The sequence below is a fragment of the Nesoenas mayeri genome (assembly GCF_963082525.1).
Source record: "Nesoenas mayeri genome assembly, chromosome: 20".
Classification (NCBI taxonomy): domain Eukaryota; kingdom Metazoa; phylum Chordata; class Aves; order Columbiformes; family Columbidae; genus Nesoenas; species Nesoenas mayeri.
Window position 1 is genome coordinate 741,516 of NC_137569.1, and position 25,763 is coordinate 767,278.

Consider the following 25,763-nt stretch of genomic DNA (forward strand, 5'->3'; position numbering starts at 1 on the left):
CGGGGGCGAGGCGGTGCCGTGATTGACAGCTCTCCTCGCGAGTGACTAGCAGCGGGAGGCGGTAAAGGAGCCGTTATTCTTCAAATCGCAGCGCGAGGCTCCGGCTGAGGAAGTTGCTCGTGCGCCCGTCTGCGGGTGGGCAGCTGGCCAATGGGAGGCGGGGAGCCGGCTGATGGGCGGCGGGAGGGGCCAATGGCGCTCGCGGGGCGGGGTGAGCCGAGGACGCGGCGGGGCGCGGGAGTCACTGTGGGCGCTGAGGGGCGCGGGAGCCGGGCCGGGAGCAGCGGGACGCGGCCGGGCCCGCGGCGGCTCCGTGCCGGCTCCCCAGGGCGGCGGAGCGGCCCTCAGGGCTGTGGTACTCTGAGGAGCCCGCGCTGCGCCCGCCGGAGCCGAGCGAGGGAAGAGGAGCTCGGTTCCCTGAGGTGGATGTTTTTGCCTCAGCCCCGCTCTCCAGAAGAAGGTGATTGTTCAATCGGGATTTCGCTAAAGAAGCTCGCCTGACTCGGTTAACGGAAAGCAAAACGTGCTTCGAAGTCGGGGACTGGCCTCGAAATGTGTGCGGGATCTTTTTGTTAGTGATTTTTCGGTTTTGATTTTTTCTTTGGTGTGAAGAGCAGAAGGCAAAGCTTGAGGGCTGTGCCTGAAGGGCCTGAGGAAGCGGGGCCGGTGCGGAGCTGGGCCCGGCTGGGCCCCGGACGGGCCCCGGGGCGCGGGGGAGCCAAAAAAGAGAAAGAGGTTTTAATCTCTTCAGCAGCTTGTAGTCACTATGGAGTTACTGGTAGACACCATAGCCAGTCCTCCTCTAAGTCTTTTTCTGAGGCTTGCTACAGCACGCTCATTAACACACTCCAAAGTCGTTTCAAATGTGATGTGTTAACATAGGATCAAAATATGCATTGTGGCTTGTTTTAGTTCACTTGTGGCATTAATCTGCATGCTTGGGAATGCAGTGTGGTTCTTTAAAGCGTAATGTTCCCTAAAACATAGAGATTAATAAAAAATTGACAGTTCTAACACTTCCCATTTACTTGCGTGAATATTAATCACATCGGATTAACAGTTTTACCTCACAAAATCTCCTAGTTATCAGAGCCTTACCCGTGATGGTAGTAGCATTAAATTAACTGTGAGAGTGGCAAAGAGGTTCCTTCATATAATTAAATTGGGTGAGCAGTTCCAAAGGAAACAAATGGCCGGTGGTGAATTTGTGCATGCCCCTCTATGGGTGAGCTGGCCGCCTTTCCTTCGCCGCCTCTGGCTCATGTCTGAGCGGAAGAAGGCCCTCGGAACGGCGAGAGCGCAGCTGCTGGCGCTGAGGTCTGGCGGGGGGCAGTGGACGCGGAGCCTGGCGGCTGGCCCGGGCAGCGCGTGAGGAGCGTGAGGCTCTTCAGGCTCCCACACGTGGGCTTTTTTATTTCTCTGTTATTGTGAAAAGTTTCCAAGTAGTAAAATCAAGCATTTGCCTAACATTCTTTTTATGGAAACTTGGATTCTCAATGCATTTGCAGGTTAACACCTCAGTGGTATTGTTCAAGTCCACATATAGAGTGTCATCTCAACTTTTTTTTTTTCAGTTAGATATATTACTGAGTTAATTTGGTCTCATATCTTTAAACAATTGATTTTTAGTAGAGTTTAATTTTTACTGGTGCATTTGCTGCAGGTCAGTCGTCTTCAGTTGCATGTTGGGAAGAAAAGGGAAGGAAGACATGCTCCGTCTTCTTGCCCGTGGCCTGTAGCTGATATTACAGTTGTACACAAAGCAGAGGTTCTCCCCACATGCCTTTGTCTAAATTTACTGGCTTCCTGTTGATTTGACATAGGGACTTTTTCTATTAGCTTTAGTAAATCAAGTCCATGGTGGCTTCATTTTTGGTCATATGTGAGTACATAAGCGTCTTGTCTTAGAAATACTCTAAAAGTGCCGTTAGACTCTGTCATGTAGATGCATTTTCAGCAGTGAGAGCAGAAGAAGTGAACTGGGTTGCAGTCCTGGCATTGCACCAGTTTTCCTGGCAGCTCTTCTTGACTGGGCTACCACGAGCCCTGCTTTCCAATTTCCTTGTCTGTAAAGTGTAAATCTGGCACCCACATTATTTTTTTTATTTTAGTTTGACTAAATGCTACAACCATATTATTCATCTTTTATTTGCCCTTTGAAGTTGAACCAGCTCTTTTCAGTGAGGCGAGAGCCTGGTGAGATGGCAGCTGAAGGGATACGCTTATCTTCTGCGTCCATATGGAGTAATGTCAGATGCCAGTGTTGAATGACCCACCCTAACAAGTGTATCTTCCTTCCACACTGGTTTGTGAACACTTTTAATTGGTGTCCCTGCCTTCTGTCATGCTGTGAAGTTTAAGACTGTCAGTTCTGCAGCTTTTTATGCACTTTGTGCTATGGAAATTAAGGGGGACAAGATCCAGTTGATTCATACAGAGGTGTGTTTAAGGAAAAATATTTTAAAATAATATTAAGAAAACATGAAACTTGCAGACAAAGTACTCAACTTCTAATTGAGCCTTTGTTCCCTCAGAACAGATCTGTTACTTGAAAGCATTACCTATTAGTGATATGAATCACGGCTACTTGGAACAAGGCTGCAGAATGAATTAATTGTGTCTTATTGTAAGTCGGTGCTTCCTTGTTATTTCCTGCCTCTGTGGAAGGAGCGTAAGTCTGCCGAGGGGGAGCTCGTTACAGAGCTGGCTCGTGTAACTGAGCAAGAGTGTTTTGTGAGCACTTCAGTGAGCTCGAGCTGCTTGATGAGTGAGTTGGCAAAATCTAACCGTGGCAGTTTGAACTGGGCAGGTAGAGACAGTGCTCGAGATCTGCCAAAGCCCGGGTTGATTGCAGCTCATTTGTCATCCCCAGTGATGCATGGAGAGATGTGATTGGTGACCACTGCTGATGAAACACGACAGATCAATTCTAATCTCTTGCTGGTGAAGACAGTTATTCATGGGGACATGCATCTGTCTCTTACTATTTTATTCACAGTAAGAGTGCTGTAGTGCAGGAGCAAGTCTGCCCTTCGAGTACTGAACACCGAACGCTGGTGTATCTGGATTTGTCAGGCACTCTTAGCTAATCTCATTTCAAAACTACATAAAAAAGTAAATACTGTGTATTAGAAACACAGAGTACAGACTTGTCCCTATTTGAAAATCTACTATATCAAGTTTAGTCTCTTCTAACTCTTAAAAGATTGTTTTTTTCCCTTGGATTTGCCACTTGCTTTGCAGGGATATAATCTTTTCAACAGCATTTTGCATAAGAGTAAGACATGGAAGCCAATTTGTAATCAGCCAGTTCCATTTCTTTTATTCTCCTCATAAGTGTTTTAAACTTAAAATTCTCCACAAAAGATGGTATTGCATTGCACAATATAAAGTGTTCTGGTCCAGTTCCAGACACAGGCCTGCTGGAGCTTACTCTTGTACCACAAGAACTAGGTGAGAAAACAGGACTCAAGTCTCTTAATTTCATGGCTGAATATTGTGCATAAAGGTCCTTCAGCCCTGATGCATGTATGGATATTTGGTGACCCTTTAATGCAGGAAAAAGTAACATTAAGGAGAACAAAGCAGAATAAAATGGTTGCACCGATTTGTGTGATCCACAAAAGGACTACTGTGAGCTGCACTGGTGATAGCTTATCCTGTGGGTGTTTGACAAGCCCACGCATACCTTGATATACAAATCTGCAGATGCAGTCCTCAGTATTTTATAACACCCTGGTAATATTTTATTCATAAATCCTAATGCTGAAGCCCTTAAGGTGTCATAAACACAGTGCCTGTGAATTTGAGGGGGTTTGGTTAGTCAGATAAATATCACGATCTAAATAAAACTGTGGTCCTAACAAACAGCAGAATAAATGTTAATATACACAAAATATTTATAGGATTAAAATTCCCATTGGTGTATATTAATCCTTCTCTTTGCAAAGAATAATTTTCCAGAGTTTTCATCTTTAAAGCCTTTTTTCTACAAAAGTGGAAAAGAATAAGCTAATCTATTATTAAATTCCAGTGTGGAGCAGGAGGAAATAATCTTTGTTTTAACTTGGATTATGTATAAAGGTTTGTCTGGTAAGAGTTTGCAAGGATGGCAATACACCTTCATGTAAGGAGGGAGGGTTCTGCTCGCCTTGCTGAATGATGGACCAATCCTGTCCCGCTCTGGGCAAGGTATTAATAAGAAGATGAGGAAAAAGATGAAGCAGTCAAACCAAGCGGATGACCTAGCATAAGCTTGTTAGTTTATCAGAAAAGTTGACCAAGATGAACCTCATCTTTGTGGGAACTTGGCCACTTCTTTGACGAGGCACTCAGATGATGGGCTGGTACTTACTGCACTGGACGCGCTGATCTGAGCTCCGTCTGGGGGACCAGGGCTGCGGTGACAGATGGTGTCATCTGAGCCAGTGCGTGTCTGGGCTGCTGGAGGTGCTCTGTGGGCGCTTTGCGGCTCCCTGGGCTGCCAGCCCCACTGCGGCCCTGGCCGCGCGTCTGGGGGTCGTGCTGCAGCTGACGCTTCGCCCCCGGTTGGTTCAGTGTGCTGTGCAGAAAACATCGAGGTCATGATTAGCGCTGGGGCAGGAGTTCCTCCCGGGCTGCACCTCCAGGCACTGAACGCCATACCCTACGGTGCTTTCTAGCCACAAGTGTTTTCTTTTGAATTTTCTGAAGTAGTTCCTGAATTCTTTGCTCACTGCAGAGCTTAAGAATGAGCTTGGATTTAACTGGGAGTGCTCAGGTGCTTGAAGTTGATTTATAATAATTTGCCCTTTAAAGACTTTGGCCTGATTGTATTCTTCTTTCTGTCTCCTTTTCCTTCTTGCTGCTAACCACCATTTGCAGGGGCAGAGCGGAGCCCTTTGTCCCCTGCGGCCTTTGGAGAAAGTGACAGTTCTGCAGTTCTCTCTGTTCTCCAGTTCTTTACACCAGAAATGACCCTGCTGCTCTTTGTCTCCAGTGTTTCCTTTTATCCCTCTCCTGGCAGCTGCTCTCGCTCCGTTTTGATGTTGGAACAGCAAATGAACTCCCTCTGAAGCAAATGTCATTCCAGTAAAGATGTTGAAGCAGCAAGAAAATCATCCCTGTCTCTGAAGACTGAATCGGAGACCTTTGTGAATGGGATGTTCTTAAAATAGCTCCACAGCATCTTCTCTTCCCTAGGAGGTGGAGAACTGAAAAAGCTACCACAAGCCACTTGTTTTTGTGTGAGCAGGATCCCTAAATAACGTTTTTTAGAGTGGGGAGAGAAGCAGGCTGTTTACTTTTCCTCCAAATTAAAATAGCTACGATAATATCCAAGCACTTTGCTTCTGCTATATCTTTTATTCGGTGATGGGGAGGGAGGAGGGAGGCTAAGGCACCAGTACTTTGTTGAATTTTCTGGATTGTAGATTTAATCAGAATAGAAAATGCTGTTGCTTGGTGGTATTTTTGGGAATACCATCCTTTAGACCTGACTCCCTACTCTGGTTGTCCCTCAGGTCGCTTTTCCTTCTGTCGTTGAGTCCAGTGACAACAAATCGAGCAAAGCAGTTGAGTTTTCGGAATTGATTGTATGCAACTCCGATTGTAGCCCCTGCCAAGAGATTCGTTTGCAACATCATGGCTAATGGTCAGGGCTATTTCTTGTCCCACATTCAGTTACACTGAAACAAAGTCCTTGCAACAATTTGCCTTGTCAGATTAGCTGTATTTTGACCCGATATTCTCTAGGCACGATTCAGCAAAGTTCTGGCTAGGAGATTGAACCTTTAGGTTGTGAAGTTCCTGCAGGTGATGGTGTATCTGTAAATACCAGTGAGTTTTGTTTGCTCTAGCTTTATAATGGTAGCACAAAGTCCACCCTGATTCCGATTCCTCCACACACCCCCACACCTTTATTTCCAGTTGGGATAGCTTCTTAGTGCTTTTGCGTGTAATGACTACTATGGCATGGCGTAATAGCTGATAAATCCTTCACCATGTCAGAGTTCCTTGAGCGTTGTAATAGACCATATGCATTCGGTATCAAAAAGAGAAGAATGCATTGTGGAAACACCTCAAGGGTGATTTTAAAATTGCGGCTTTTGCAGCAGCGCAGCTGCGGCGGGGCGCTTCTGAGAACGCAGCTTCAACAGTGTTTCTGAGGTGTTTTTCCTAATCCTGCTTTTTGACATGATCATATCCCTTTAAGGACTTTCTTTACCAGATCAATTCCTTTCCTACTAGGAGAACTAAAGCTTTTCAGCTGTCTGTCCGATTTGCCCTTCTGGACTACATTTCTCATATCAAGATAACCAGCAGCAATACTGCCCGGGGGAGATTTGTATCAATTAGTTACACATCACTATTTCTCTGGTATTGGTGGACCAGTGGGTTCCAAGAAAGCTGTTCTGTGAACAGTTATGGCTGGTGGGGGTTGTCTTTACTTTTTTGGTGAGGATTTTTGTTTTGAAATACATCCTCTGCATGGCTATTTGAAATACGTATTTTTGCACAGCTGCTGAAAACCTGCAGGTTTACACATGTGCATGAAGAAATACGGGGTAGCTTTAGGCAGCTTTTGGGGCGCTAATTGCCTACTAGTGAGGGGCCATGTTATACACAGCTAAGCAAATTTATTCCAAAACTACTTGTGATGGAGAATGTCATCCAAGAGATACAGGGCTCTCAAAGTACAGTCGTTTGTAGCTGGTGCATAAATGTCCTGCATCTACCAGCATACGTGTGCCTGCTGCCACTGCCATGGCGCTCTCTTCAGTGGACCAGGCTGAATTCCAGGCGACCTAAAAGCTGCTGATCACTTTTCTTTTGCCCTGTGGTCTTAATTATATTCAATTTAATTCATTGTAAAGGGAAGTGGGGTGTAAATATTCTGTAAATGAGACTCTGGGGTGACATAGTAGCAGTCTGGCATTAAAAAGAAGGGGGTGCAGTCTGAATAGAAACGGTGTCTGAGATGACAGCCCCAATTCAGCAGGCACTGTTGCAGCTCCGTGTACCAGTGTGTGTGGTGCGGAGGACACGGCTCTCTTGTTCCAGCATGGACTAAGCCTCGTTTTTACAGTGTGATGCCACGCTGCTCAGCCTGGTGAATCCATACAGCATCATGATCTTCACCTCTGTCTTGCGTAAGCTTTTCTGAATTGCTTCTCCGAGTAGCTGGCAGTTACTTGTGTTCCTGTGGCTTAGCAGAGGGCTTAGATGCCATCAGTGGGCGCTGGCGCAGTCTCCGTGCTGCGCCCGTGCTGCCCTGCAGGCCCTGCAGCGTGTTCCACCGCTCAGCCTGGGGCTTGGACTGACTGCTGCCTTCGGGTGATGGTGTGTGCGTGTGGGCTGTTGTGCTTGTGGCTTGTGGTGGTGTTTTCTGGTTTTGTGTGTGTATGGTGTTGTTTGGTTTTGTTTGGTTTGTGTTTGTTTGATTTTTGGGGATTTTTTTGTTTTCCCCGCATGTGAAGAGACAGACTTGGTGAGGGCGAAGCGTGTGCCGGTGTGGCTTACACTCTGCAGCACCAGCACCACTCACAGCCCTGCTGTCTCTGCGGCTCCTCAGCATCACCCACTGCCCGAGGTTAAGGAACTGGAAGGAAGCTGGTGCTCTATTGGTAATGTGAGTGGGAAACACAATCCAGCAGGAAAGCAGGTTATTCCCCAGCTGGAATGCAGACCAGGCCCTAGTTAATCCCTCGGCCAGAGAAAGGTGGTTTTAATCTATTATGCATTTGGTTGTTTTTTCAGCACTGATACATCTGCAAATGCCAGAGCACTGTTGGAGTCTTTTCTCATCCATTTCCCACAGAAGCAGATGTATCGGGATGTGAAGCTGTTTTCAGTCAGGGCTCGTCCCAAGTAGTGCCATAGGATCTCACGAATTGCTCTGGGTTTACCCAGAAGTAAATGACAGTACAACGTGTCATTTTTAAAAACCCACTGCTAGCTGCTTTAGGAATTTTTTTAAAGACAGCTGAGTTTCTTGTCACTGACATTCAAGACAAAACTAATTTGATATGATTATTAGAGAAGGAAGACTAAAAGACAAAATCATATAGGAAGCTCATTAAAATGGAAACACTGAAGTAACTGGGTAATTGGGCATTGATTCTGTCCTTGTCCACTCACTCACTATATGAGCAGTTTTGTTTTAAAAGTGAAATGTCTGCAGGATGATGCTCCTATAAACAAAATTATTTGCTCAATTTTTTTTTTTTTTTAATTATTACTTTTTTCCTCTCTCCACGTTCTTCTGATATCCGCAAGTGTAGGTCTGCTCTGTGTATCAATCACAATGAACGCGGCTCCTTTCCAGGGGCTGGGTGCGGAGGGAAGGGTGCTGCTGGGTCTCCAGCCCCGGCGTGGTGCCCAGTGCCCGGGGCTGCGGCAGCGCAGCCCATGCCAGATGTGCTGCGCGCAGCCCGTGCCAGATGTGCTGCGAGACAAAGGAGCTGCAGGCTGTGGCCGGTCTGCTGCGTGCGGCGTCACCGTGCGCGGTTCGAACTGCGCCCATCATTTCTCTTGCTTTCTGTTCTCAGCATGTTTATGAGGCACATCATGATTTTTTAAAAGTATTCTACACTGAAAATAATAATTGTGTTGGAATTTTGATTTTTCTTTATAGATCGATCCAATAAATTGATTATCAATCTGTCTTGCTGGATGTTTGCCATTTCAATCACTCTTGCTGTGATGATTCTGATAGGAAGCAGTATATTTTCTTTGTTTTATGTTTTGGGTGATCGCTAGAATTTATATCATTGCATGCACTGATTCTAAGACTCAGTTTATTTATGGATGTAACTTTATTGCTTCTCCACAGTATTTATACTATAAAAATACAACTGTGTGAAGATTCGCAGCAAGAAAATACAAAAAGCTGAACAATAGATTTGAAATAATATTTGGAAATCTTCTCTGATCTCTAATTATCATAATGTTAATTGTGTCTTTCAGTCTTCAAACTACGCTCCAGTCGGGAAAGCACATGCTTAAATCTGTTCCTATCCAGGAAAATGCTTGAGCTTAATTTTAAGCATGTGCGTAAGTTCTATTAGTTAAATAACTCGTAACTATTTGCTTAAATCCTCTCCAGTGTTAGACGGACTAAATGTGTTAGGACTGCAGTGTAAATACTGTGGTAAAGAAGATAAATACGGGTGTCAGTTTTGCTATGAACTCATCTCTGATTTTGACTTTTACAGTCATTTTTATGATATGGAGTTGAAATCAGAAAATAATGGGAATTTCAACTAATTTTTTAATATGCTGAAATGTATTAAGTTACACAAAAGAATCCATATTATAGTAATCCTGCATATATACAGGAAAAGCGTACCCAGCGTGCGTGGCAGATGGTTTCAAAGGAAATCCTCGAGAGCTAGGATTAAAAAGCAATTTTCAGCAAGTTTAAAATGGGTCTCCATATTTGGGTCACAGATATTAACTCTTTGGTTGCAGGCAGCCTCGCCGGGGACCGCGGCAGCAATCCCGGTGCAGAGCTGAGTGCGGGGCGTCCTGGTGCCGTCCCACCAGACACACAGACACGGCGCTGGACACGCAGACACAGCGGCCAAACACATCATGGGTGTACAGCCGCAGGGCTTGTCTGCCCGCCAAAGCAAGTTTACATAACGGCAAACACAAACTGAAGAACAAAACACAAAGAATTGTTTTGGTTTTGTTCTTCTAGGTCTGCAAAGTTGGAATTTCCAAGGAGATATCCTTAATCACTGTTTATTCAGGTGTAAAGACTTTAGCATCTTTCCACTCCTGTTTGGATATGGCAAGTATATCTGATGTGTGATAAACAAGAAATGCCCACTAGAACTTGTTTGGGGGTGTGTGTCTATGGGTTTGGTTTGGTTTGGTTTTTAAAGTGTATACCCTGAAGTAAACAGTACCATGCAAAAAGTGACTGAGTGCAAATCAGCTTTGTGTTTTAAGCACAAGAGAAGACACTGGGTTTTTAGTTGGTAAAAATAGCACAGCAAGGTGGAGATTATTGGCTTTAACTAATTTGCACCAGCTAGTAAACATGTTGGCGATGTAGTGCACGTTTACGTTTGTGCTCCTTCCTACGCTTCTGGCGGTGTAAAGGAACGTCGGGCTCAACTTGAACTAACTTTGCTTTTAAAGACCCCTCTATTTCCAAAGTAGAAATTCCAGTTAGACCTTAAGCAATGTTTGTCACTAAACAATGGAATATGGCAACTGATACTATTTGATTGTGTTCTCAAAGCTCAACTGGGTGTATTTTGAATAGATTTGGAAAGCTTTCTGAGCAAAGGTGCCTGATGGTCTGCCCGGTGAATTACTGTAGTAATTGCTGGGATAGATTTCGGCCCGTGGAGAAGTTAATTGCGTTGCTCTTTGGCTCTTGGGTTGGCTACGTGTTAACAGCGAAGGACAAGGTACTTCAGAAGGGGCATCGTAAATATCCTGGTGGGATAACTAACTGCAGGTATAGCTACAAAATGTTAATTAACAATGCTGAATAATAGATGTTTTCTGCAGGACTGGCCTAAGGCAGAGATCAGGCGACCTGCTTGCTATTCAGAGAGAAAATTTTGATGGATGAAAATAGTGTCTTAAAGCAGCTTTCAGTGTTCAGTTCTCGTACCAAAGCTGGAGCGCTTCAGTGGACTCAGGACCGGCTTGTAGTTCAAGCTGAATGTGTCCCACCAGGTCCTATTTTCATCTGCTCCTCGGGCTGTGCGAGTCCTGGCTTGGTGCCGGCTCACCCTGCTGGCGTCCCCGTGCTTCAGGTGGTTCCTTTGGCTGGAATAATCGTTTAGTCTTTTCATTTGCAACAGTTGAGTCTCTGACAAATATGTAAGTCTCTATGATGAAATTACTGTGTCACTGTAGAGAGCTCGGAACACTAGAAACCGTCTAAAGGAGTCAAATGCTTTCTTCCCTGCAGGAAGCGTTGCAGGCTCAGTTCCACCGAGTGCTTTGGAATTGCTCTCTACTTATTTTTGTAGTGCATATTTATTAAAAAGTGATTTCTGAGTAGATTACTGAAAGCAATAGTCTAGTCACGTCAAGACTGTGAATTAATGTTTAATGTACCCAGTTAGACAAAGTGAAGTCTTACATACTGATACATTGTGGTATAGATGGGCTTCTCTGCACCTCTTTAAGTAGTGGGTTGAGGAGAACTGGGTAATGAAAATTGATTCTCTCCGCAGGTCTCTCTCGGTTACTGTTGGACTTCGACAGACCTGATCTGGGAAGATAATTGAAGTTCCTTTACTCCGAATGCTGTAAGTGATCTTTTCTGCTTGTTCTATTGAAGTCGTTAGGAGCCTATTTGCCTCACGAAGGAAAAAAGGTGAAAAACACCAAGTCACAAACAAATGGTAGAAATGAAGTTGGTGCCATGGCCATACATATTTGCAAGAGAGATTTCTAAATGGCGTTTAGTATTGTGGAACACTCCTGTCTCCATTCCAACCGTGCTGATGAATGCAGTAGCAGAACCCTAATTGCAAATTGCCAGTAAAGGTGCCAAAGGAAACGATATTTTCGTACTTCTGTCAGGGCTACGACTACATTAGCGATCTCAGCATGGCGGAGGGAATCGACTGTTGCTGTTTGTGTTGCATTTGGTTGAGAATAAATATCTCAAGTGTCAGGAGAGTATCTTGACCAGAATATCTCATAGAGAAGTTGGAGGGGTGCTAAGGATGGTGGATGAGCAACTTTCCCCTTGGTAGTGATGCAGGGCAGGGCCCTGGCTGTCATGTGCCGTAGCAGTTTGGATTCAGGTGGTGCTGGCGTCGCAGGACACTCCGTGTCTTGTGTGAGCAGCTCTCCGGGCCTGGCCCGGTGCCCACGGGAGCGCTGCGCCGCTTCGGCCTGGGCTCCGCGTCCCGCCGGTGGCCTCGGCACACGGCTCTGCCGATTCTGTAATTAATCCGTGTGCATATTGCTGACGACACATTTCTTGTTTCTACAAGAGTGTCTTTAAAACAGCTGATATTCTCGCGCCAATGAAACATGCAAAGAGCTCTTCATATCCCCAGTTCTCACCAAAACTGTGGGAACAATTTTCTGGCTTGTAGAACAAAGAATTTAGAATGAATTACATCGCCAACATCTGCACCTGGCGCACTTATTGAGCTGATGTTTGGCATAGACGCTCAGCCGCCTTCTGCCAAGCGAGCCTTGCCGAAACAGTTGTGCAGGGCTGAAGGTGGGATAATGTCTCTTCCTTTTTAGCTCACCAAAGCTATTTTCTTGATTTGTCAAAGTTGAAATTATGTTGGAAAGGAGAATAGCTTTTTAGTTTTAATATCAGAGGTAGGTTAATCGGACTTTTTCCAGCCAGCTTGTCGAGATGATGATGGTGTATCGCTGTGGTTCCAGTGGCAGACACGTCACATATGGGTTGCCATTTTGATGGCTTTGAATGGTAATCTGACCCATAAAAACTGAAGCATAATAAGCAAACTGATTTTTTTCTGGCTGGCCTTGTTCTTGGTGCCATCTGTGTTGGGGTGGAAACGAGCCTGCTCCAAACAGGCTCTGCCTGCCACAGATGGATTCGAAAGAATAGACTCATGTGAACAAGAGGAGAAGGAAGGTTCTCCTGAGAGCAGGAAGTTTCACTTGGAAGCATATGCTGTCTGGTAAATCCTATGGAACATTCATCAGACCTTTCCAGAAATACTTCACATAGATTAAGTAGATTAAACTTATTCTCTAAAAATCAAGAAAAAACCCCTCAACTTCCAGACATTGGTGTCCCTCCCAGCACGCTTCCATCGCTGTCACCGCAACGGGACGCAGTGTGGGAAGCTGGCAGTATCCGATCCTGGCAAGTATTTGCAGTGTATCCGTTCCACAAAACCAATCGCAGTAAACGATTTTAAATTTCGTAGATACATGTTTTTAAGCTGCCATGTGAGTCTTGTTGAAATCCCGGCGTTCAGAGCCCTGGGCTGCCATTCCGAATTCCTGTCTTGATAATTCACAAGGATGTGGTGCGGGTGAAGGGGAGCACCTCTGCTGCTCGTGCACCTCGGCTCAGAAACAGAGATATTTAAGCACCTAATTTTCACTGTAGTCAATGAGATCTCAGTTCTCTTCTACTCAAACCGAGAAAGTCTCTGATCTGAAGTTAGACATCCAATGACCTTGTCTTGAGTTTAACAACAAGTGTCTTGGCATTATTTATAAGACATTGAAACACATTAAATGAGTTTCACTGGTTAGGAATATGGTCTAGAGAAATCTCTGATGTTTTTTAAATCTCTTTGAATTGATTACGCTGCTTGAAGGACCATTTGCTTAGCAGTGAGGAAGCATGTAAAAGAAGGCACTCGTTGATGAATCGCGTGTTCACGACACACTTGAACATCCCTCTCAAGTCCTCTTTAAGCCTTTTATTTCCAGGCTAAATAAACACCAATTTCAGCAATGTCTCATTTACTCCCTTTAATTACTGCTGTTGGGAGAAAGTTTCTGCCGATGCAAATGTGCTATTTTGTCATGTCACATCAAATTGCATCAGCCTTATATTTAGGAACAAAAAGAGGGGGAGGCTGAGACAGGATGTGGCTACAAATGGAACCAAAGGGTTTTCTTGAGCACAGGCTGAAAATAGAGAATTGAGGCAGCGATGCTTTTTCAAGCAAAAATCCATGAAAGGGAGAATCAAGTGTGTGACGACAGAAATAAAAAGCAGGCTGGGGGCGTGAGAAGAGGAGCTGGGGCTGGGAGCTGGGGCTGGTGTCGGTTCTCCTTTGGGCAAACCCGCGGTGCTGTCAGGTGCGAAGCGGCTTTGACCGTCCAGCCACGTCCCCCAGCGCCGGCTGCTGGTGCTGAGCGCGGCCGGCCCCGCCGGATCTGCACCGGCCTCCAAGGTGAACTGAGCGGTTGCTTCCCAATTGCTTGCTTTGCTTGAAAATGCCAGATTCTTATGCTGGACACAAATTCATTTACAGCAACATCCGCTGTTTCAGTTGATCTCTTTTAACAACTTCCAGCGACAGCTCTGAGCTCACTAAGCTAAAACTACACAGACTGCTAAACAGGCACAGAGAAAATTTGCAGGAGCTGTGCAAATAAATGTGGGAGACTTCAAACAATCCATCACACTAAATTTACTTACAAATGTAGTGTCTCTTCTTAAATCGTATCTTTTTTTAAATGTTCTTGATAAAATCATTTTGGTTCGTCAGCAAGTGTTTGCAGCTTCCCAATGGAAAACACTTTTTGCCCCTCACAACTGGGAAGAAAATGATCTATTGAAATCCGGTGCATAAATTATGCATGTAATTCATCTTGCTTTGAAATGATGAGTCTGATCAGAGCCTGATGGCAATTAGACGGAGTTCTGAAATATCAGCTGTTGGAGCATCATCAGAGCTCCTGATGCAGATGCAATCTGTGGGCGCGTTAGCAGCACCCACTTATCAAATTAGAAAGATACAATTCATTTCCTACAGCAAAGTGCTTGCATTCTCTCCTCAGAAATAATTGGTGATATTAGAGGTAATATTTTTATTCTTGTCACCAAGAATAATGAAAATACAGTAGAAGTTGAGAAGCTTGTGTAATTACAGCATGAGGACAAATGGCAGTCAGGCAGTGTTAGAGAGCGAAGGCGGGGGCACGGGCACCCGCTCTTCAGGTGGGTGCTGCTCCCCTCCAGACACACAAGACAATGACATCTGAGTGTTTCCTCCAGTTCCTTTAGTACGAGAAGGTGTTTAAAATGCCTCAGTAAAATACGCATATTTTCATAACAAAGAATGCGTTTGTTATACTTTTTCAAAGCAAGTCACAGAAATACTAAACGGGGAAGGAGAAAGATAGATGTTTGTTTTACAGTTTGGGTTGGTTTGTTTTGAACTGAATAAGTCTGAAAATGCCGGATAAAAACTGCAGATCAAATGAAAAGATTCCTTAAGCGTTCTCCAGATTGTTCGTCAAAAAACCACCCAACTGACAACACTGCAACAAGAAAATGTTCTTAATTAATGTCTTCAGTTAAAGGGAAAGCATTGTGGCTCTCTTAAATATATTATTAAATCCGTATTGTTTAGATAATAGGATGGGGAAAGACACTTGTGCTGAGTGCTGTGTCAAATCCGTCAGGGCAGGTTTTAATTCTAGTTCGCTTGCTGGATTTCACAGCTATTTGTCTGGGATTGGGGTAATTTGGAGGGTTGAGTGAAGCCAGATGACTGTAATGAACTCATTTTGTGTCTTTGACTCATTCTGGCAAAAAAGATGCTATTTAGGGGGTATTTTGTATTGTTAAGACTTCTGTTCCTCCTGTCTCTCAAACTTTCTCTGGGCCACTGTCTTTGCACCATCACCAACAATTACATCAAATTAATTCAGCATAATTGATTTAATTATTAGCACTGGGGGTTAACAACGTGACTTCAATTGAACCAAAGCTTTTGTCCCCCTTTTCCTGAGGTTTCACAAGCTGTAAACAAATCTGCACCGCGGCTGGAACCTGAGGCAGCTCCGTTTCCATCGGGCGCTTTGCCGGTCAGAGCTGTCCCGCCGCGCTCCCGCGCCCGGTGCGCGTCGGTACGTGTGCAAAGCGAAGAGCACTGTGGCTTCTGTGTCAGCATCCAGGTATGTGGGAAAAGAAATCCTGTAGTCACTCCAGAGCCATTCAGCCAAGGGCAGAAAGGGAGAATAATCATTAACAAAAATTCAGGTGTGTAGAGGATATTGAACCTGGTTTAGATGCCACACTTCAAAAAGAATTAAGACATGGATTCCAAAGGTTCAGAGGCAGCTTTTTGGATTAGGGATGCTGTTGTGGATCACTGGCTGAGACACTCTCAGTAGCACCATTTTTTGTCTAAGGTGGTGGGTTGAGAATCCCTTCCCAGCTCTGCTGTTGCCTCGCTGTGTGACTTTGCACGAGCGGCTCGATTTTTCTGGAGCTCGGTTTCTTTCCTTTGATGTTTTCCCTATCAGAGACCCAAGAGGCTCGGGCTCTCTCTGCTTGTGCATCACCCACGGTCCAGATACGGTGCGGTGGGATGTCTGAGCGGCTGCCATGTCTGTTGCAGTGATCTCTGTGCTGGGGTGCTCACGACTCTGGCAAGGGTCGAAGCCAGCTTTTGTCCTTTGGCCAAAACCGAGAGGAGGGAGGTCACGTTACTAATGTGAACATTCTCAAAGTGTGCTTTCTGTGCTCGGCTAAAGCACGTGTGTGACTTTGCCGTGGCGATGGTGTCGGTCAGCCTGTGCTGCCGCGGGAGCTCGGGTCCTGCCCTGCAGCGCTGCAGGCGCGGGGGGCAGCGGAGCTGTGCCGCCTGGTGAGATTGCTACGAGTCTGATCCATCGGTGTACTTTTGAAGCCTATTTAAAATTTACCAAACTGTCTTCTCCCAACACACAGCTTCTCTTTTCCTTTTGGTAGCCTCTGTTAAATCAGAATGGGAGAGAAACAAGGACTGAACTTATGTAGGCAACAACGTCTCTAGCCCTGTGCTCAAGCAATGCGTAGGCCTGCAATTTAAATACATTACACTAGCTAACATCTGCCATCAGTACATCAACTGTAGTTTCAATTGCTTCCCTCTTTTAATTGGGTCAAATCATAAAGCACTGACATCAGTTGTTAAGTGGCCCCTTTCTGGAGCCAGGTACTGATTTCCTGGATGATGGAGTTCCTTTAACGTTTTTCTTCTCCTCTCAAAAGAATATCTTAACTTCCTACAAGAACAGTATCTTCTAATATGTAGAGGAGAGTGGTCCCTGAAGGAGCCGAGGGGCTGGTGTGGCTCTCTGGCCGCCCAAGGCACGCAGAAGGCGCCGATCTCCTCTGGTTTGTGAGGAGCTCTCTCTGGTGGCGTCCCCGGCGGCCAGCGGAGCCACCCAGGGTAAGGCGCCATGCTCACAAACCAGCTGCTGGACTGGGGACTCTTTCTTTGCAATAAGCTCATTGTTAGCCAGACTTCTCCTTTGGTTTTATTCTAGACCAGGCTCTCTGAGCCAGGCCAGGCCATGGAGAGTGACAGGAGGGTTCTTGGGAAAACTCGAGATGTGGCTTTAAGACCTCAGAAATGTCCTGAAGATGTGGCGGGCATCTGCCCACATGATTAGCTGTTGGTATGGTAACAATCCCTGATTAGTGAACTGGACAAGTTAAAATCCCCCTTAAGAGGCTAAAGGCTCCTGGACGTAAATGTTCTGTAATGCTGCTGCTTATGGACGGTTCCCCCGCAAGCAGGCGTCTCTGCGCTAGATGTGGTGGGACAAACTCGTCCATACCTGCACTGCAGAAACGGCTTGTGCCAGGGAGCCTTCTGGCTCAGATTATTCCTCGGATTGGGGGCAAAGGACTGTAAGATGCTAAATTTCAGTAGGTGTGGTTCTGAAATAATGAAAGACACCAAGTTGTTCTTGGTGCTGCGGTAGTGGATAATGTGAATTGGGAAGGACGATTACAGGGCGCGCTGTAGGTACCAGGGCACTGCACAAGTGCCATCGTCATTAGTCTGGGGATTATGTGTGTCTCGTTAGGACTGGAAATCACGGAATCACAGAATGCTGGGGATTGGAACGGACCTCAGCAGATCATCCCATCCAGTGGGTCCGTACAATGAGAGGTCATACTGGAGAGCCCTGTTAGGCTGGTTTACTCCCTTGTAGGCTGGATATGAGGTTTGCACTAGAAGAATGTTTAGAGGTATCCATCCTATAATAAAATTGGTGGTAGCTTATATTGTGCCCAATTGGAAGATTTTTCAAAAATTTGAAGATTCAAAAAGCACAGAAGGTGGTAAGTCCAGCCAGAAAGTTGTTGTATTAACCATCATAAAATAGTAGGGAGACCCATGGTTGCTCGAGTGGAACTGAGCACTGGAACGTGTCAAAATACAGCCTTCATGAGAAAGGAAGGAGTGAACAGACAGGTCTGGTTTAAAGCTGATGGCACTAAGATACAACTCAATTCATATTCAGATGTGATCTCAAAGGTACAGATTTGGCCACAGAGAACAAATTTCCTGTTGACAGAAGTTGAGCGGAGCAGTTTGCAGCCAGGAAGATGAAGGTATTTGAGACTGTTTCAGAATTTTCCCTGGGCAGAGTAGCCATTGCCAACTCAAGAGTGAGCAGGGAGGTGCGAGTTGCACCCGAACCGGGGAGACTCCTGTCCCCCTTATTGCTGCCTGAGCTCGGCAGTTAGTGGGCGTGCTCTGAAGAATATGACTCAAATTAGTCTGAGCATGCTTATTAATTATCCAGAACAGGGTAATCTGGCCTCAGTGTGGGCTGGGCAGCATGTTCCTCCCTGGTGTTAAATTGCAAAAGTCTCAATGTTTTATTTGCTGCGTTTGATACATGACGTGTCTCTGCTTTGTGATACCAAATGAGAGGGTGAGATAAAACATTTGCCCTGCGTGCAAAGCATCATGCAGAGAAGAACAGAAATAGAAGGGAACAGAACAAGACTGACTGTCACCGTTCACGCAATTGGACTTTACAGATCATGTTTAGAAAGGACAAAATCCACAACAATGACAGGCCGCAGCTCGTCAGAAGTGATCACATCACAGCAGCAGATCTTCATAAAAGCCCAGCGTGCTGCAGAGCTGTGTCTGTTAGCGCGGGGCTGGAGCATTGTCCGTGCTCACCCGCGGGACGGCGGGTCCGCGGGGGGTCTGCGGCCAGTGCCACTCGCGCGGCTGCACAGGGGCTGGTTTGCCTGGGGCGGTAGGACCGGGGAGCACAAGTCCCTGTGCTCTGACCTGCTGGGGAATGAGCAAGGACGTGCTGGAGGAGCCAGGAGGGCCTGCCGCTCTGCTGCCGTGACTGGGGTGCGTTTCAGAGCCCGGGTGTTGGCCTTGCCTGTACCTGCCCGCGGGGACCGGGACGGGAGGGCTGGTGTCGCCAGCACCGAGAGCAGAGTCGCAATCCTGCGCAGCAGCGATCTGCTGGGTGTCCTCCGGGGCTGATGACATGACACGAACCACCATGTTTTGTGGTTAAAGAGGTTTGGAGAGGCTGCCAATTACATTCCTATTTTGGCAGTTTGATTATTACTTTCCTGTGCAGAAAATGTTACGATCTCATTTTGCACAAATACCACTTTTGGAAGCTGTATTTGTACTAAGAAAAGCAGGTCCAGTAAAGACATGATGAGCCAGGCTACAGAACTTGGCTATGAATTTTTAATAGTAATTTCACTAGTGATTTGTTTTTCTTTCAGAGTCTGTTATTGGACGCTTAGATTTACATTTCCAAGGAGGCTAAATAATTTTGGCACCTTAAATAAGATAACTATATAAGATGTTGCAAGTGCAACACCAAATTCCCAAGATAACTAAAGTCACACCTATGTTTGAAACAAAACAAAACCCAGTCCATTTCTCTGCAGTTTATGAACACTTGTACTGCTGGGGGTATTCCGAAGCATCTCCCTAAGTGAAACTAATGCTGCTCTAAAGACATTCTGCGTTTGTGGTGGGGTTGGTTCGTTTTTACAGAGTTTGCTTGCTTAATCCTGGTCTGCAAAGTGAACTTTTTGCTTCTCAATAACACCCAGTGAGACACCATGGGCTTTGTTTATTTTTTTCTTTTTAATTGAGGAATTAATTCTTGAACGTGTGGTGTGATCAGCTCTAACAGAGCCTGGAGCCAGTGCCTGGAGCCAGCTGCAAACTCCGGTTCCAGCTTTTGATCCCACAGGTACCTGCAGTAACACAGAGCCAACAGCAGAGAAATAGGAGCAGCTGGCCCAGCCTGGCTTCGTGTCACCCAAGTGGCCAAATTGTGAGTGGAGTCCAGGCCTGTCCTGGGCCATCCTTGCTGAAAATGAACATAGCGCTGCTGTGCTGCTTTACTGGGATACTGTAACATCAATACATTAGATAGCATGAGGTTTGACTAGGATAGGGAATTGTAAATACCTGAGTTAGGCTTGTAAAGACGTAATACTTTGAGGTCTTGAGCAAACACATCTCCAGCCTGTAAACTGGGGGGACGAGGGAGCCAACCTGTACACAGCAACAGCTCAGGTAACTCCTGCCGTCCTTTAATTAGCGCTTGCAGTCTCTACAGCCCGGCTTGGGGCTGCTTGACTGCTCTGAGGGGACTGAGGTTCTGCCTGTTGAACCGTAGGGATCTGCTTGCAAACTGGTGCAGCAGCAGAACAACCGAACGCGAGAGCAGCGGCGTATCGGTGTCACCGGGGTCAGCTGTGCACCGAGTCAATTGACAGGCTCGCTAATGCGCAGTGCAGGATTAATTGGCTTTGGTCAGCCTTTGCTTCACTATCTGAATGTCATTATCAGGAATGTAAACGATTATGCAATGCAGAGAAATGCCACAATAGTCTCAGTGTCTCCTTTTGTACTTGTCTCTTCTTAAACAGGGCTTTATCTAAATGCAAATGGGATTTCAGCCTTCTGATTGGGACATTATACAGTCATCCGTTCCAGAAAAGCACAATTAGTGGATTATTTTATTTCTGACTCAACAGTTCTTGGTTTAGATAGCTTGTTTGTTGTGCTATGCATGATATTTAAGTTATTAGAAAGATATTTACATTATTAGTCAGTATTATAGCCAGATTTTGGGAGGTCGAGGGTTTTTTCTTGGCCCAGTAAAATGGCCAGTGCTGTGCAGTGACGTGCTCAGAAAAATGTGTGTCCGTGTTGGTGAAGCGCCCTGCGCAGCTCACCCATGTCACGCGATTCGTAGCACTCTTGCAGCTCTGAGTCTATGGTAGAACTCGGGCACCTCTTCTCTGTCAGCGTGGGAGCCTCACACACCTGGTGAAACCCTCCGTCTTCGCATCCTCTGCTTCAGTATTTCTGGGAAGGGGAAGGATTTTGTTTCTGAAATCCATCAATGTAGACGTATTTGCTACATGATTTGGATTCAGCAGCTCATTGTTTTCCCGTGAAAAGTTACTGCAGTGGAAAATTCCTAATTATCTATAGTGAAACAACATTTCCAATTCCATTGATCGGTTTAATCCTTCCATGTTTCCGTGGCTCTGGTTTCTTGCTCTCTCCCATAGCTTCGTTTCTTCATGCTGAAACAAGCTGTCCTATGCATTCCCCACGCACGAGGGAAATGTGCTTGTGTGACAGGAAATCTATTGCACCACTTAGGTTTAATTAGAGCACAATGACATATGATGAGTTTACACATCAAAGCCTAGAAACAACTCAACAAACTGGCTGCAGTCCCCAAATGTATTTTGAGATCTGTGTTGCAGAGCCCTTCTCAGGAGTTCCGTAGCCATCGCTGCCGTGACTCACGCTGTGTGCGGGTCCTTCGCGCCCCTGCGTTGCCGACCCCTGCGCGGGTGCCGGGTGTGCGGGTGGGTCCCAGCGCACGGGCTGGGTCCCCGTCCCCTGCCTGTCCTGCCTCCTCACACCGTGTCGTTGGGCGGCCTCGGCACTCCTCACAGCAGAAACGTCGGCATTAGGTAGGTGTGGATGTATATAAAGTACCTGCCATGATAGAGCCGGAATCCTTAGCTGAAGAGCATGGGCACAAGCCCAGTACAGATAATAACGCTGATATCGCCAGGCTCTTTTCACTCTTACTGGACACAAGAAGCTCTGCCCTCTCGTTCTACAAGATGTTATTTTTGACAAAAGATACGTAGATTCAGAAAACCAACGTGGGATAGATGTCATCCAGTTCTATTCTGAAATAAATTTGGCCAAAGGACTTAAGTGACTTAAGAAAAGGGAAAAAATATTCCAAATGATGAGTAAGTACCATAACAGGTGCTAAAATAATGCCATACACCTACTTTATTATTCAGTTACTTATTTATTATCTTTATTCTTGAAAGTAGTGATATAAAAGCGCTTTTTTTCCAAATGTTAATTTAGTTCTCCCCAGATGGTAACCATCTGTTAAATGACAAGTCATTTACAGTATGTGATTAGCACTTTATAGAGCTCTGATGGACTTATTGTTACAAAATGCAAGTATAGTTATGGAGGTGAAACTTGTTAGGTTTGTTCTTTTCCTGTTACCAAAAAAACAACCCCAAAAAACTCCCCAAAACCAAAAAGCCAGCTATCACATTAAAGCCTGACAGTTAATAGGCCAGTTCATAAAACATTCTTGAGAGAGTGACAGTACTAGGAAATAGTGTTGAATCCCAGCAGAGCATCCTCGCTCTGCAGGATCACCATGGGACAGGCCCCGAGGGCGCTCAAGGAGAGCGCTGGAAACTGGAGTGGATCTGAGGCAGGGCTGGTCGAGCAGAAAACTGCTGCACTGGATAGCGACAGCGCTGCTGCATTAGTGTTAGCGACAGCGCTGCTGCATTAGTGTTAGCGACAGCGCTGCTGCGTTGGGGAGCGACAGCGCTGCAGTGTTAGCGACAGCGCTGCTGTGTTGGGCAGCGACAGCAGTTTACACTGCAGGACTCCTTTAAACTAGGAAAAAATGAGTATTGCAACACACAGTAATACTACCATCAGAAAGTGATCTGGCATGAACCGCACACTGTGGTATTTCAGTACCTTGATCAGTGACAACTAAGCCCCATGTCTCCATAAGCTGAGATTCATTTCATACTGTGTTTTCTTCTAAAGTTTCTTCAAGTAATTCTGCTAACCTGTGATTTGCTGGACCTGTTTTCGTTGTTGTAAACCTACACTTTTATTTCTGTGGCTTGAACAAAATTCCTGAGGTGTTTTGCCTGGTTTTGTTTCCCACAGGCACGGAGCCGGGTGATGGCGCCGCTGCCGGGTGCTGAGCGGGTCCGCACCGCGGTGCAGCTGTACCGGTACCTGCTGCGGTGCTGCGAGCGGCTCCCCGAGGAGGGCGCCCGGCAGCACTACAGACACGCCGTCAGGCAGGTGAGGGACGCGCCACTTCTCCTGCTGCAATCCCGTGTTGTGGGGTTATTTTCTCCTCCTACCGTTTGGACCAACTTTTTATAACCCCTGGCACTTAAAGATGTATTCCTCTGTAAGTCTGAAACACTAGTGGCTTTGAAGGATTATCCTGGAGTGTGTGAAGGAGCATTTCTTCTTGTTTGCTTTGAATCCAAAACCTATTTGTCTTGGCTTTCATGTCTGATTCTTGTGTTAGACAAGAAAGTGAACAATAGTTCCTTACTCAACTGAACACATATTTTATGGTGACTTACTGGTTTCTTGTCAGTCATTTATCTACATGTATATCTCCTGGCCCAACCCCCCGCTGGGTAAATCTCATCTAATTGTTCACATGGAAATAATTTCATGCGTTTGATGATACTGTCATCCTGTCTCTTTCTAGTTTTAATGTACCAGACAATTTCCATTGTCCTGAATTGAAGTTCTCTGGTGATTTTTGCTGATGACGGATGAAAGGAGTAGAATACTTCATATGATATTATATTTGCATTGAATTCCTGCTCAGTGTGACACTTTATGTTGCAGAGCTTCAAAGTTCATGCAGATGAAGACGATCCCGAGCGAATCCAGCAGATTATTAAGAGGGCCATTGAAGATGCTGACTGGGTCATGAATAAAGTAAGTGCATCAGATTGTCCACGTTCTGCTCTGTCCCAGTTCAGACCAAGTAACACACTGGAAAGCGAGTCAGGAACAGCAAACGTGTTGTTCTGGACGCAGAAGTGTCTGGGTGAAGGGAAATACCCACTGGGGTTTATGAGTGTGATAATTCTTGTTTAAAAATTCTTTGTTGATATAAACTGAAGTGTGTTTTCAGAACTGATGATGCTTTAAGTTGGTCTCTGTATAAATCTTTGTTTCTATGAAGAATTACACTAAAATGCAGCAGTGGTGTCTGTTATAAGTGTATGATGGAGGAAAAAAGATGCTATTTTGCAAGCCACGGTTTGCTGCTGTGCGTCAGCTGCTCTCCGGACAGGTTTCTGTCCTCTCGTGGTTTATGTGAACTCCCAGAACAGTTGTTCCTCCCTCAGCCCTTGCCTGTGGCTCTGCAGCCGGGGCTGGACACCGAGCTGGCAAAACTCTGGTCACTGGTTACTTGTGCTGTAGGTGTCACCAGCGGAGACGCCTCTTGTGCCACAGCACTGCGCGATACACCCAAACTGGTTCTTAAAGCACAGAATGAAGACGGTTTCTCATCAGACAGCCGGGGTCGCCTGGCCCACAGTCTGCTCAGGAGCGTGTTAACGTGGTGACGTGCATTTCTCAGAGTATGAGGAAACGAGTCAGAAGTTCAGCTTGCTCTAAATACCTGTGATTTAATTTACTAAATGACCGTTAAGTCCTTCTCTCTGCCAGCCCATGAAATCCACATGAGAATTATTACAGGAGCAAGCATAGATTAATCATAGATTATAAAATTATAGCAGTAGGCAAATCCCAGCAGTTCCAGCCTAGTAAATAACTGTCTGTGCCTGAATCTGGTTTTGTTCTCCATCGTCCTGGTTCTGCTGCGGGGCCGGCAGGCTGCCGCCTGGGCAAGCTGGCGAGTGAACGGCGTGGGACCTGCCAAGAGACATTAGTTTATACTGCGGAGGGAAAGCCTATCACATTTCAATCTAACTTAAAGGAAACTGAGATAATTTTATGTAGATCATGAAGAGGATTGTAAATCCTTGTCAGTATGAACTATTATGTTGTTATGGGCTGTTTCCCACAAGTAATTGTTTCTTTCTTTTTTTTTTTTAGTATAAAAAACAGAAGTAGAAAAGGAATGATGAAGACAAGAATGTCCTTGGTAACCGTCCGGAGAGGCCTTGCAGTAAACTCAGTACTATATTTTAGTTATTGCCTGGAGTTTTCTCCTAGATAATGCAAATACAATAATTTATATCTCATTGGAATGTCATGAAGCTGAATTAGTATTTCTGAAGCTACACGAGTCTGTAGATTAAAAGGCACAGTCTAGGTTCACAGTATTAGCTTGTATAATCACCAGCTTTTAAGTTAAAGCCCAAACTTAGCAAGTCTAAGATTTGAGTAACACGGAGCTTCTCAGGAAGGCTTACTGAGAATAAAAGTGGAAGGGAGTACAAGTCATTAACAAATAAGTGATGCCCTGTGTGTGGTTCGTATCTGAATTACAGCATCTCATCCGAAAGAACTTAGGATGAGCATGAAGGTCCTGGGAGCCTGCAAACCCGAGAAACGCTCCGAGGATCGGGGCAGGTTTCTTTGATTTGCTGGGGCCTGGGATGTGCTGTTGGGCCCGGATTGCCCGTGGCACAGCGGTGCGTGGCACAGCGCCTGTGGCACACCGGTGCGTGGCACAGCACTGCCCGACGGTTCAGCAGTGGGGCTTCCTGTGTCCTGTTCTCATCGAGGGGGCTCAATCAGCCTCTGCCAGAACCGGGGGTGTGTTAGCAGAGGTGCGACCCGAGCTGGGCTCTGGTTTTCAGCCAGCAGCAGACACCAACGCAGGGGCACTGAGTGCACGCTGTGCCCACAGCAACTTTAAATGCTTCTGAAACTTGAACCACAGTATTTTCCACTTGCCTGTCTGTGCTGCGGGTGTATCTTCATTCTGCTCTCTAGGTTTGCACTTGAACTGATGCTTGTCTTGTCTTATTTAAATATAGGTGCCTGTCACCCTGATCTCTAGGCTTTCATGAAAGCAGACACCATTTAGACAGGATTTGCACACTGAATGGTATAATCACTGAAATGTGCAATGTTGCACAGATATAAAGGCCTTTGCAGCTTTTTGCAGCATGTAATAAATGTCCTTTAAAAATGGAAGTCCATGTCCTTTTTAAAAAACTATCTTTCCTCTGCTCTAACAGATTTTTATCGGGGAAAACTCAATAGAATACTAGGTATCCTAAACAAAACGCACTGTGGGGTGAA

At 45.7% G+C, this 25,763-nt stretch overlaps 1 protein-coding gene across 9 annotated transcripts; it reads left to right on the forward strand.

Moving 5' to 3' along the window:
- The first annotated feature begins 28 nt into the window (after positions 1-28).
- On the forward strand, positions 29-25,635 carry LYRM9 (LYR motif containing 9). Of its 9 annotated transcripts, none has more exons than XM_080357253.1 (8): positions 109-135; positions 9,683-9,775; positions 11,184-11,258; positions 15,430-15,594; positions 21,206-21,418; positions 22,674-22,814; positions 23,382-23,474; positions 24,606-25,635. In XM_080357253.1, the coding sequence occupies exons 6-8, from the start codon at positions 22,689-22,691 to the stop codon at positions 24,621-24,623; spliced, it is 237 nt and encodes a 78-aa protein (XP_080213379.1). In that variant the 5' UTR covers positions 109-135; positions 9,683-9,775; positions 11,184-11,258; positions 15,430-15,594; positions 21,206-21,418; positions 22,674-22,688; the 3' UTR covers positions 24,624-25,635. The 9 variants fall into 9 exon arrangements, with proteins under 9 accessions (XP_080213378.1, XP_080213382.1, XP_080213379.1 ...); XM_080357254.1 differs by lacking the exon at positions 109-135 and adding an exon at positions 233-460; XM_080357252.1 differs by lacking the exon at positions 9,683-9,775 and having other exon boundaries at positions 29-135.
- Positions 25,636-25,763: the final 128 nt, after the last annotated feature.

What these genes read in the sequence shown, in the direction of transcription:
- LYRM9 (XM_080357252.1), top strand. Translation starts at nt 22,689, where the DNA reads ATGGCGCCGCTGCCGGGTGCTGAGCGGGTCCGCACCGCGGTGCAGCTG. An exon ending in ACAGACACGCCGTCAGGCAG is followed by an intron (nt 22,815 to 23,381) that starts GTGAGGGACGCG and finishes TTTATGTTGCAG; the next exon opens with AGCTTCAAAGTTCATGCAGA.